The sequence below is a fragment of the Berghia stephanieae genome, chromosome 1 (assembly GCF_034508935.2).
Source record: "Berghia stephanieae isolate SIO BIC M18660-M18661 chromosome 1, UCSD_Bste_1.3, whole genome shotgun sequence".
Taxonomy (NCBI): domain Eukaryota; kingdom Metazoa; phylum Mollusca; class Gastropoda; order Nudibranchia; family Aeolidiidae; genus Berghia; species Berghia stephanieae.
This window is the reverse complement of record NC_088360.1, coordinates 97613844-97626382: the sequence shown is the minus strand read 5'-3', so window position 1 is coordinate 97626382 and position 12539 is coordinate 97613844. Positions and strand designations below refer to the sequence as shown.

Here is a 12539-nt window from a genome sequence, read left to right as displayed (position 1 = left end):
ATAATAATAATAATAATAATAATAACAATAACAATTATAATAATAATAGTAATAATAATAATAATAATAATAATAATAATAATAATAATAATAACAATGATGGTGATAATGATGATGATGATGGTAATGATGCTGATCATGATGACGATGATAATAATAATAATAATGATAATAATAATAATGATGATGATGATGATGATGATGATGATGATGATGATGATGATGATGATGATGATGATGATGATGATGATAATGATGACGACGACGATGATGATGATGATGATGATGATGATGATGATGAAGATAATAATAATAATAATAATAAAAAAAGCCATGGGGACCATGGAGTGGGGGTTTATATCCTGGTTTCTATACCGTGAAACGGACAATAGCAGTTGCTTGTTACCCTTTGGATAGGACGCTAGTCTATCGCAAAGTACTTTACGCCTAATCTGCTGCTGGGTGGACAAGGGGAGGGTGGGGGGGGGGGGGGGGGGGGGCGGGGTCCTCGACTGCAGTGTCTTTCCGGAGTGCGGCAGTTAACTGGTTATGCAATGGGTTTTATAGATAGTTCGAAGATGACGTCACTTAGGTCTTTGTTATTGTTTTTTGCCATCCGAGTTTATGAGTAATGCTCACTGAACTGTATTAACCCGACTAAAAACGTTCATGGATACACACAGTTTTGTGTGTTGGTCCGTTATACTTCCGGATGGCAATGTTATGAGCTTCTTAGCCAAGCGCATACTATCTATAGATAGTATGCAGATGACGTCACTCAGGCCTTTGTTATTATTTTTGCCATCCGCGTTTGTGAGTTGTTCTCACTAAACTGTATTAACCAGACTAAAAACGTTCATGGATACACACAGTTTTGTGTGTTGGTCCGTTATACTTCCGGATGGCAATGTTATGAGCTTCTTAGCCAAGCGCATACTATCTATACCGTTATGGCCTGACTGACCAAAAAATGAAGTCAAAATGCCAGTCTTTTGCCACAAAAGAAAACAAATCGTGAGTTGTATTCAATAGTTCAACCAATAAAATAACTCGTTTCCATGAGCTCTACTAACGACAACTCACTAGGCTGTGCAAAAACCAGTTAATAATGACGTCAAACTGCCAGTCCTTTTGGATTTCAGTATTTGGCTATAACATAGCGATGGCTACGGTTATACTCAACTCAAACTAGCCTACCACTACGAAAAAAATTCGAAGAATTACGAATTTTTGGGCTCCAGCTACCGAACTGAACTGCACAGGCGTCTTTTTATTCAATAAATCTTGTTATGTTGAAAATGAGTACTTTAGTTACTTAGAACTGTAACAAGGACTTTGGAGTAGGTATGATATTATCATACTGAAAGCAAATAATTAACCGATAGATTTTTGACCAATAAAAACATTGAATGTGTGACACACCTTCACACGTGCTCGGGCAAACATAGTTGGTATGGTTGCGTATAAATAATAAAGTGAATGAATTCGATCTTTCTCTGATCATTGTTATTGTTTTTATACCGCCAAATAGGTGACTAGTTATCACACGATTTTCTCGTTCATATTATAAACGTTTAAGTTTACATACGGTTTTCTGTGTTTGTTTTATTCATCAATTGGTAGAACAGTAGGTATTTTACTTAGACACATACCATCGATAGTAAAACCTGTGTAGATTGCTATGTTAACCAATCACTGCCATTGTTTACATATGACGGTTGTCCGAGAGGCGTGGTTATCTATGGGTCTATTGATTTGTAAAGCTATTTCTTGAGACATTTTCTTTTTCTCTCTTGGAAACGACGAATTTCTGAAATTTCAAGTTTTAAAAAATTGAGCTTTATATAGCACAATATCCACTAAATGTGCTCAAAGCGCTTTACAAGGGGTACCTGGTCAACAGCAACATTTAACATGTAGGACGGGACATGACGCCTGTTAGGCGATATAACAATTTTTTCGGACAAAGACAACGCTTTTAACGGCCAGGTACTCATTTTACACCTGAGTACGGTGAGAGAATGTGAGTAAAGAGCCTTTTCCAAGGACTCAACTATGCGCCGAGCGCGAGGCTCTAACCCAGGGCCTTCCGATCCGAAAACGAGCGTCATACCACGAGACCACGTAGCCGCACAGTAGGTAGCTCTGCGTACAGGAAAGGTGTAATCGGGAATATTATTATGTCGATTATGACACAAACGTGTTGCAAGCAGCACTAATAGTGTCTTGTGTCTTGTTAATGTGTTTTGGGCCATGTTTTGACAAAGGGGAGGTAAGCATGTCCATTAGCAAGTGTTGGAGTTCCTGCTGGGTTAATGTCAAGTGCCTTTAAGATCGTGCCGTTATTAATGGCCGCTGGCAAATGTTGCCAGATTTATTTTGAATAAAATGCCAAACAAGTCTGAAAAAAAAATGCGGTAGAGTATAAAACGTCTTATCTTAGACTGATTTAGATAATAAACATTGACTTTATAGTCAAAAATATGATAGTTTATGTTTAAATCAGGAGAACGAATGAAATCTCTTGTAAAGATAAAAACCAAAATTTCACATTTCTGTTCATTTTTATTTTAAAATCGTCTTTTTGAAATTTGGTTAACGAAGACATAATAACGTTTTGATGCCAGGGGTCATAATAGTCTGAAATGTCCATAACTAATCCAGTCATACGCCTGCTTTTCTGCTAAAATACACGGAAAGGCGGAAACTAATCTTAACTTTATTTTCCCTTTGATAAATCTTGTCAGTTTAAGGTGACATTTTGAATATATCATTATAATGTGGCGTAGTTGCACACATATGTAATGGCTTATGATCGTATAGATAGTATGCGCTTGGCTAAGAATCTCATAACATTGCCATCCGGAAGTATAACGGACCAACAAACAAAACTGTGTGTATCCATGAACATTTATAGTCAGGTTACTACAGTTCAGTGAGCATTACTCATAAACGCGGATGGCAAAATACAATAACAAAGACCCGAGTGACGTCATCTTCGAACTATCTATAGTGGCTTTTTTGATAGATGGAAATGTTATTCCTTTGCATTGCGTTGTAGATGTTAATAATGACGAAAGAGTTCAAGGGCCAATGATGATAATTGAATGTACAACATCAAGACATTCAAATAAAAATACAGATTCCAAGTTTCATTTCTTACAGTTTTATTTGTTGTGATAAATTCCAAATCCAAATCAAATAGCATGGTCATGATTCAATCAGTTTCATAAATTCCAAATCCGTAAAATCAATCGAAATGTAAAGTCATTTTGCCTAATATTATTAAGTCCGTAAAATAAAAGATTCTTAGTTGGATGTTATAACGTGCAGCATACTAGAAAAGTGCAGCTAATAGTCAAGTACAACAGAATGCCGTTATAATCTGAAACATTCTTTTTCATCCCCTACAGTAAGTCTACCCTTAATTCCCTTTAAACACACCTCCTTGTAGTTTCGACAGTTCCTTGCCAGTCTAAAATCAACCCCCTAAAAGAAAGATCAAATCATATTCAAACCGGAAACGTCAAATCCCTACATATTAATGTTAAACCCCGCATTTTATGATATATTATTATTTTGGTACTTACGCCCAAATAACAAAAATCAACTACAATCTGTTACTTTTATTCCCAAATACCAATTGAGACTAATCAACGAAAGTAATTTTCTACTACTTAACACAACGACCAGTCCTTAACATGAAACATAAAACTGTCCTAAACCCATTTAGTATTGACCATAATATTTTCATTGAAATCCTGGCGTCGTTCACTTGGCTTGAATATTAATCATGTTTAATGAACAACAACCGAAAATATATTGCAATCTCCTACAGCTACCCCATTTGTTCTTTCTAATATTGGTCAAGTTTGATTGCCATGTTTTTCTACAAATTCTTGCGTAAACTTCTTGCATAAGCTTACTCTCTTACAATCATGAAATTAGTATTGATCTGTCTGTTAAATAAGTGAATTTTAGAGATCTAAAGGGGGGGGGGGGAATGTCATATTGCCAACCCCAATTTTCTGTGCCAAAAGGCCATTATAAAAAAAAAATCCAAGTGCTTTACATTTGGCTTTAAAAACGCCAAGGTGACAATCCCGCTGGTGGCAGATACACTCTCCCACTCTCTTCCTATCTATTATCGATACATTCTCTGGGATTACACAGCTGCCTTTGTTGAAACACGGAGCTCTCCAAAGAAGGATTTCAGTGCCAAATCATGAGTCAAATCCTTGTCTTACTTTTATTGACATTGCATATTGGTCTTAAAGAGGTTTACTTCTGTAAACAATTAACAAAGAAAATTTTGGAAGGGTATAACAATTTGTGCGGCCACGTGGTCGTCTTGTTGTATGACACTCGCTTTAGGATCGGAAGGTGCTGGGTTCGAGTCTCGTTCGGCGCATAGTTGAGTCCTTGGAAAAGGCTCTTTACTCACATTCTCTCACTGTACTCAGTTGTAAAATGAGTATCTGGTCGTTAACAGCGTTGTCTCTGTCAGAAAAAAGTTGTAATATCGCCTAATAGGGGTCGTGTCTCGTTCTACTTGCTACGTGTCAGAGACCCTTTGTAAAGCGTTTTGAGTACGTTTAGTGGATATTGCGCTTTACTAAAGCTGAAAAGCTCAAGTTTAGTTTATCAGACCTGCAAATAAGAAGGTATTTATATGTAGGGGTGGAATTATACTACAATTTCAACTGATTCAATTGTCTTTAACATTATATATATATATATATATATATATATATATATATATATATATATATATATATATATATATATATATATATATTTATATCATGTTAAAGACAATTGAATCAGTTTGTTGTTTTGTTGTTTTTTGTTTTTTTTTTTAATTAATTTTTTTTTTAATTCCGTCTGACCAGCAGGTACAAGATTGTGGCCTTGGTGTCCATCGTAGAGAACAAAGACCAGGGACTCCAGATGTCCAGTAGGGCCTTGTGGAATGACAACCACGACAATTACGCCTCCATAGCCTACGAAGGTCCCAATTACTATGCTGTAGGCTCCGTCTTTGCCGTATACCACGATTAGACTACACAAACATTCTTATCATCATAAATCATCGTCATCATCACCACCATTAGCATTTTCATCATCATTATCATCATCATCATCATTATCATTGTCACCACCAAGGTGTATGTTGGTTTGTTTGTTTGTTTGTTTTATTTTTAGTTTACTTTTCTTTTTAACGTGAGCTTTTATAGAGCGCAATATCCACTAAACGTGCTCAAGCCGCTTTACAAAGGGTCCCTGACCAACAGCAACATATGTGACATGTAGAACGTGTTAGGCGATATTACAAAAAATATTTCCGACAAATAAAACGCTGTTAACGGCCAGGTACTCATTTTACACCTGAGTACGGTGACTGTGATAATACGTTATATTCACTTTTTGATTAATTTCTTTCGAGATTATGCAGATGAACATTTCATTGGGTTGTGTATTAGATGAAAGCGTTTATCACAGATTCTGTCCCTTTAACTGTCCAGCACAGTGGGTAATGGACAACAGACATGCTAACTCACTCAATCCTAGAGATTTTTGCTACTTTTCAAAATTGGAAAAAAATGCATTAAAAATGAGCACGTACATAGTTTTATTCAACTATAAGTAACATGCACAAACTAAAAACAGGTTTGATACTACGCCTAGAATTTGTCTCTCAAACATGTAATAAATAGGCATGGGGTAAAAGTAACCCCGGGCAAAGTCGGTATTAGGATTGAGTGATTTAACACTAGTTTTGGGACAAGATGGTTTCTTCGAGTGAACAAAACCCCACGAAATCACACAATTCATAGTGTGCGCTTGGCTAAGAAGCTCACAACATTGCCATCCGGATGTATAACGGTCCAATACAAAAAACTATGTGTAAACTTAAACGTTTATAGTCTGTTTAAGTCAGAAAATGTATGTTTTGATAATAATAGTAATTTATTGTCATCATTTCATCATCATCATCATCATCATCATCATCATCATCATCATCATCATCATTATCATCATCATCATCATCACCATCATCATCATCATCATCATCATTTTTATCGCCACCACCACCATCATCATCATCAATTTTCATCGCCACCATCATCATCATCATCATCATCATCATCATCATCATCATCATCATCATCATCGCCATCATCATCATCGCCACCATCATCATCATCATTATCATCACTATCAGCAGCAGTAGCATTAGTGCCACTCTCATCATCACCATAAATAACTCAAATCTTTTATAAAACAAAAATAAACAGGAGTCGAATTTTATCTTTAATTTCACTATATAGAATCTCATAGAATTACTGCTTAAATCTACAAACTGGAGTTTTCAAATTTATCAATAAAATCGATGCCATGGTTGTTTGTTGTTGTATTTGTTTTTGTTTTGGGTTTTATTTTGTTTGTTTGTTTCTTTCTTTCTTTATTTTTCGTTTTTATTTTTATTTTCCTTTGTTTGTTTATTTTGGTTTTGTTTTGTTTTGTTTTTTTAGGGGAAGGACATTGTTGATTGTTGTGCCTATTATTTTATTTTGTTTTGTTTTGGGGGGTTTTTTTTTTGTTTATTTTTGTTTGTTTTTTAATATTTATGTTTTCTCTGTTGTTGATTTTGTTTTGTTTTTATTTTGTTTTTTGTTTTTTTGTTTTTTTGTTTTGTTTTGTTTTTGTTTTTTTTTTTGTTTTTTGTTGTTTTTGTTTTTTTGTTGTTGCATTTTTATGTTGTTGTGTTTTCTTTTTAAATTATTTTTGCCGTTGTTGTTCTTTGTTATTTCGTTTCCTTTTTGTTTGTTGTTAGTGTTTCATTTGTTTTTGTTTTTTTATTTTTTATTTTTCTGTCATTGGTTCCAGCTTTTTTTATCTTTGTTTCTTTATGTTGTTTTGGGTTGTTTGTTTTTTTTTTTTTGTTTATTTGTTTGTTTTTTTCTTTTATGTTTTGTTTTTTCTTTGTTTGTTTGTTTTGTTCTGTTTTGTTTTGAGTTTCTTTCATTTGTGTCTTTTTGTTGTGGTTGTTGTTGTTTTGTTGGGTTTTGTTTTTGTTTTTTTTTTTCTTTCGTATGTCAAAAGTTTAATTCTTTTTATAATAAAATTGCCAATAGCCTAATCCACTTTGATTTACAGCAAAATTATTTTGATGATTTTATTTTTTCAAGTAATGTGATGAATTAGAATATATGAATAAGGTGTGCTGATGAATGACTTTTAAAAAAATTAGGAACGTATTTGTTATTTTGATAAGGCATAAATAATGGAGATCGGCCATTGCAAGCACAATAAACTACTTTAAAATATATGGTTCAACTTCTCAACTTATTTCTTTGTCATTCTTGTGTTGGTGTTATAATTATTACTTTCTGTTGTTATTGCTACTACTACTACTACTACTACTACTACTACTACTACTACTACTACTACTACTACTACTACTACTACTACTACTACTACTACTACTATTACTACTACTACTACTATACATTACTAAAATAATAATAATATAAAAATAATAATAATAATAATAATAATAATAATAATAATAATAATAATAATAATAATAATAATAATAATAATAATAATAATAATAATAATAATAATAATAATAATAATGTGTTGTCATCGGATTCTCAAAGCTTGTCACTCGCTTGTAAAAAACATATTTAAAACCAAGGCTTGCTACGAGCCAATTTTTCCCCTTGTTTGATTGTTTGTTTGTTTGCTGCAGAGGGCACGCCGTAATGCTGTGTGTCAACAATCAGTGTTGCCAGGTGCCTTTGAAAAAATCCCGCCAACTTTATACCAGAAATCCGCCAACTTTATCCTACTTCACTTGCGAAATTTGCCCAAAATCCGCCAAAGTCCGCATTTGATTTAAATCACTTAAAACCAACAATATTGTATTGTCTTAGAGTAAAACTTATGTTACTAAACGCTACATACATATTTATAACTGTTCCCTTTTTAAAGGCATGACGATTCAAGTTTCATTTTGTTTGAGCGGGAATTAGACTGTCGGATATTATTTTCAACTTCGGTTAATCGGAAATAGGTTGTGTAATATAGATCTAGGCAAACAGTCCACTCACAATAGGTGCTCCTAAAAGTCACTTTAGGGGGGAAAAGAAGAAATAATTAGACTTGATTGCTATAATTTTACTTTTTTTAAAGGGTATACAAATCATCAAAAATCCGCCAAAAAATCCGCCATCCGCCAAGACATTTCCCCCCGGTATGCCGTGATAAAATCCGCCAACCTGGCAACACTGTCAACACTATTTGTTACACAAGTATATGCATACAATCCAAACCATGAACGTCCCCCCCCCCCCCCCCCCCCCCCCCCCCCCCGCATTAAAAAAAAGAAAAATTAAAGTTGAATAGCAGAGTTGTCGGACTATGCAAAGGCCAGATTTCAATTGCAAAAAGGACAAACAAAAGGCCAAATTTTTAGTCTTTTATATAATGGTGTTTTTGACAAAATGCAGCAAGAGAGAGAGAGAGAGAGAGAGAGAGAGAGAGAGAGAGAGAGAGAGAGAGAGGGGGGGGGGGGGGGGAGAGAGAGAGAGAGAGAGAGAAAGTTATTATATATTTACTCACTTTAATCAATCAATTCCATTATTTGAGTGGTTTCGTCTGCAAGCGAAGTTTCTTGGAACTCGGAAGTTTCTCCGCTCCCAGTTGTAGGTCTTGTATCAGTTTCAGTTTCAAAACAAGTCTGTGTGCTTGGAGGGTTTCCATTCTCTCTCCTGTTAATATTATCATTATTTTTGTTGTTGCTGTTATATAAGAATGCCTAAAACGTGTATAAAATGCTAAAATATGAAATAAAAGGCAAAAAATGCACTAAAGCATAGCGTTCTTAGGCTACTACCGCACTAGGACAGGACTGTCCCAGGACGAATTTGTCCTGTCCCACTGAAGAAAACTTCTATTCAAAAGGGGTACCGCACTAGGACGGGACTGTCCCAGGAGACACCTCGCGTATCGCTTGCGCAAATGCATTATCAAAATGGATGAAATGGCGTAGAAAAAAAAAGACAAATGGAAAGAGGAAATAATAATGGGTGCATCCTTTAATGACCCAAATATTGCTCAAGGGTCAAATCCATAGACCATGGTGATCTCCGATCTTATCCTAAAAAATTTTCTTGGAATCAACTGCCTCACTTTACCCAGGTGCAAATGAGTATCAGTTCGCTGATGAAAGTAATCTTTGACAGACTAGCGTCCTTTCAAGAGGAAAATAGAGGGTCTGCATGGCTCGGTGGTACGGTCTTTGCTTCGTACCCGAAAGGTAACAGGTTCGATCAATGTGCTGTGTGGCCTTTAGCAAGTCACCTCGCCCTAGCTTAATTCGCTCCAATCACAGTGCCAAGCAACACATCAAGTGCACCACCCGAGTTGATAGAGACTATTCAATGCGGATTTTCTCCTGAAAAACCCTGTGGATCATCAAAATGTGGCTGTGTTGCCGCACAGCTTCCATGTACAATAGTTTGTAAATGCCACGATCATGAAAACTGCCGTAATCGCCTTTATCAAGCTGATTCCGTGTCAAGCGATGAGTCAAGCGACAAAGACATTGATGACTAGTAATTTAGTTTACAAGAAATACATTGTCATTTACCTTTTTGGCCTTCAGTAATTAACAATGTTAAAAAGCAAAGGAAAGAAAAACTAAAGACTCAATACAAGGCACGATCTCTCATTATAGAAGTTCTGTCCGTGTTTTTGTGTGATCCGACACCTTTCTCACATCATTGTCAATTTTCACTATCCTAATTATACTATTACCGCTGTAGATAACTACAATATCAACAAATAGCATAAATACCAAAATTATGTATTTGTCCAGTCAAGACTTTTAATTTGAAGCCAAACACGGCAACATTTGGGTCATTATACGAGACGACCTTAGCAGTGACCTTGACCGTTTGGATAATTTGTCAACTATTCGGTCAATTTTAAAAATAGAAGTACTTTTGAATTTTATTTGACTAAATTATTCATTCTGTATAATATAAAAGGATTGTTGAGGAGATTTTAAGATTGCCTTTTCGTGACCTTTGTGACGTAATTTCTCAAAATGCTCATTATGCTCAAGGCAGCACTATTCAGATATTTAATCAAAATTCAAAAGAAAAAAGAATTGGCCGACACTTTTTTGGGGTTTAATAAAAATCTATTAATATCCCTAAGTTTGCAAGTTGGAGGAGTACTTCCTTGAGTATGTCGGTGAGTCATCAAAAATGAGTTTCTATTGGCTGGTTGCTGAGTACAAAGACCAATCGTCTTGCAGGCTTATTTATTTGTTTGTAGTCGGTTGTTATTCTTGGGCTATTGTTAAATTATGGGGACAGATGAAAGTGGAAAATGAAGGTGGTTATGTTTTAAAGAGAATATTTGATTACTTTTAGTAACCTAATCCCTTGATCCTAAGGAGTCTAAGAGTGGCCACCCACTTTCCCACTCTCTAACCGAGCGTCATTCGCTGTTTTAATTACTGTGCACGTGATCTTTCCCTATGCATCATTGATTATTGTATTACACAGGTCTTTGTTATTGCTTTTTGCCACCCGCGTTAATGAGTGATTCCCACCAAATTGTTTTAACCAGACTATTGTAAACGTTTAAGGTTACACATAGTTCTGTGTGTTGGTCCGTTATACTTCCGGATGGCAATGTTGTCAGTTCCTTAGCCAAGCGCAACTTTCTATCTATACCTGTACGAGTTTTAACTCACTCAACCCTAACACCGACTATACCCGTCGTATAATACCCGGGGTAACTTTTACCCCATGCTTATTTATTACATTTTTCTGATACAAATTTTAGGCGTATTATCAAAGCTAATGATTCCTAATTTTACACGTTAATGGTAGTTGATTACAACTATCTATATACATGCTCATTTTAAATACATTTTTTCCCAATTTTTAAAAGTAGCAAAACTCTCTAGGATTGAGTGAGTTAAGGCCGAGTTCTGCCTTGGGTCGAAATGAAAATGTTGCTGCTTGAAGCTCGAAGGAAAAAATAAAGATAAGTATTGATTTGTAAGCTTCAATCAGGATGATCTTTATTACCTTTCCATGTGCTCGAGGCAGCGTGTACTGCAATAGGTCACATAACCCGGAAGAGACTCGATTCTATTGGGGGCCTAAAAACTGGCCCTCATTGAATCTGTACGAATGATGAAACGTTTAAAACACTTTTTAAAAGTGCCGTGCCTCTCTACAACTATTTTTATTGAGAAATTATATTTTTCATGATTCTAGTTTAAATAAATATTACTCTGATGATAGCTAACCTTGATTATAATTGCTTAAATCACACATGGGTTAATTAAGGGCAATGCAAATTGATAGTTATTATTTTGTAAACAGTACGAAATATCAAGAAGGAACCCCATAAAATCTGAATACTTCTATTTCTATGACAAATTGCCATATTTATGGACAATAAAGATATATTATTATTATTATATATACTGAGAGTCCTCCTCACTAATTAATTCCTGAGCGTTGAGACGGTGACGCAACTATTACATACAAGACCTTGCAGTCGAGACGGCAGGGCTTTTGGGTTACACAACCACTATTTACCCATCGGTCAGCGGTACTCTCTGATGTATACAACACTAACCGCTTTTACGCAAAGCCGCCTGCCCATAAATAAAGAGATGATCTCCTAACTGTTTACAAGAGAACTGTCAAACGAGCAATCGATGATTGGATAAGAATCTCAAGATCTCATATAATAAGGTAAGTTTTGGAGAGGTGATATCCCCCAGTCTGTGTATCTCCCCACCCGTCATCGGACAGAACTTTCATTGCGTTATATCATATAAGCTCCGCCTGCTCTTTCTATTCCGGAGTGACGAGATTAGACGAGAGGACGCGAGAAAAAACTGATCACGTGTCCGTTCAGTCGTTCGTTCGGTGTCCGTTCGGTGAGCAACTATAACTCGGTATTATGTCGCATGTCGCATTCGGCATTCACACATCGGACGCCATAATAAATATTGTTGCCGATTTTAAAATATCAACTTTTATTTACTTAATTTCTTGGCTCACAGACATCGCTGGAAGTGCTTCTCTATCACATTTTGTAGCCCTTCACGTGCTTTACAATCCCTGAAAGTTTCATGCTTTCATCATTCGTTTGCACAATAATTGAGCTATTTTTGCCCTTAATTCCCTCTGCTATTAACTACGCCATTCACACATAATAACGTCCCCAGTATCTGTCTTCGTCTAATAAATTGAAGCATCGGTACAAATTATAGTTATTTTGTCTTGGTTGGAAATAAATAGGACGGTACCCCTTGTTTCAAAGAATCCACAACGTAATATCAGTTTTAATTTCACTCTAACACGATCAACACATCAACACGTGTTACCAAATCGAAATTTTGTATTGAGTTAGAAAAAAAAAACTCATAACCGCAAGTCGGATATAACGTACCAACACACAAAACAGTGTGCAACCTGAAACGTTTATAGATT

At 35.5% G+C, this 12539-nt stretch overlaps 1 protein-coding gene across 4 annotated transcripts in view; it reads left to right on the top strand.

The window, feature by feature from the left end:
* Positions 1-7333, top strand: part of LOC144962496 (dynein light chain Tctex-type 5-like) — a 40955-nt gene extending 33622 nt beyond the window's left edge. For 2 of the 4 annotated variants that reach the window (XM_078895489.1, XM_078895490.1), the window contains exon 4: positions 4893-7333. In XM_078895489.1, the coding sequence (XP_078751615.1) occupies positions 4893-5061 (169 nt within the window). In that variant the 3' untranslated portion in view covers positions 5062-7333. The remainder of the gene's footprint in view (positions 1-4892) is intronic. The other 2 variants (XM_078895491.1, XM_078895492.1) reach the window with 1 other exon arrangement.
* The last annotated feature ends 5206 nt before the right edge of the window (positions 7334-12539 follow it).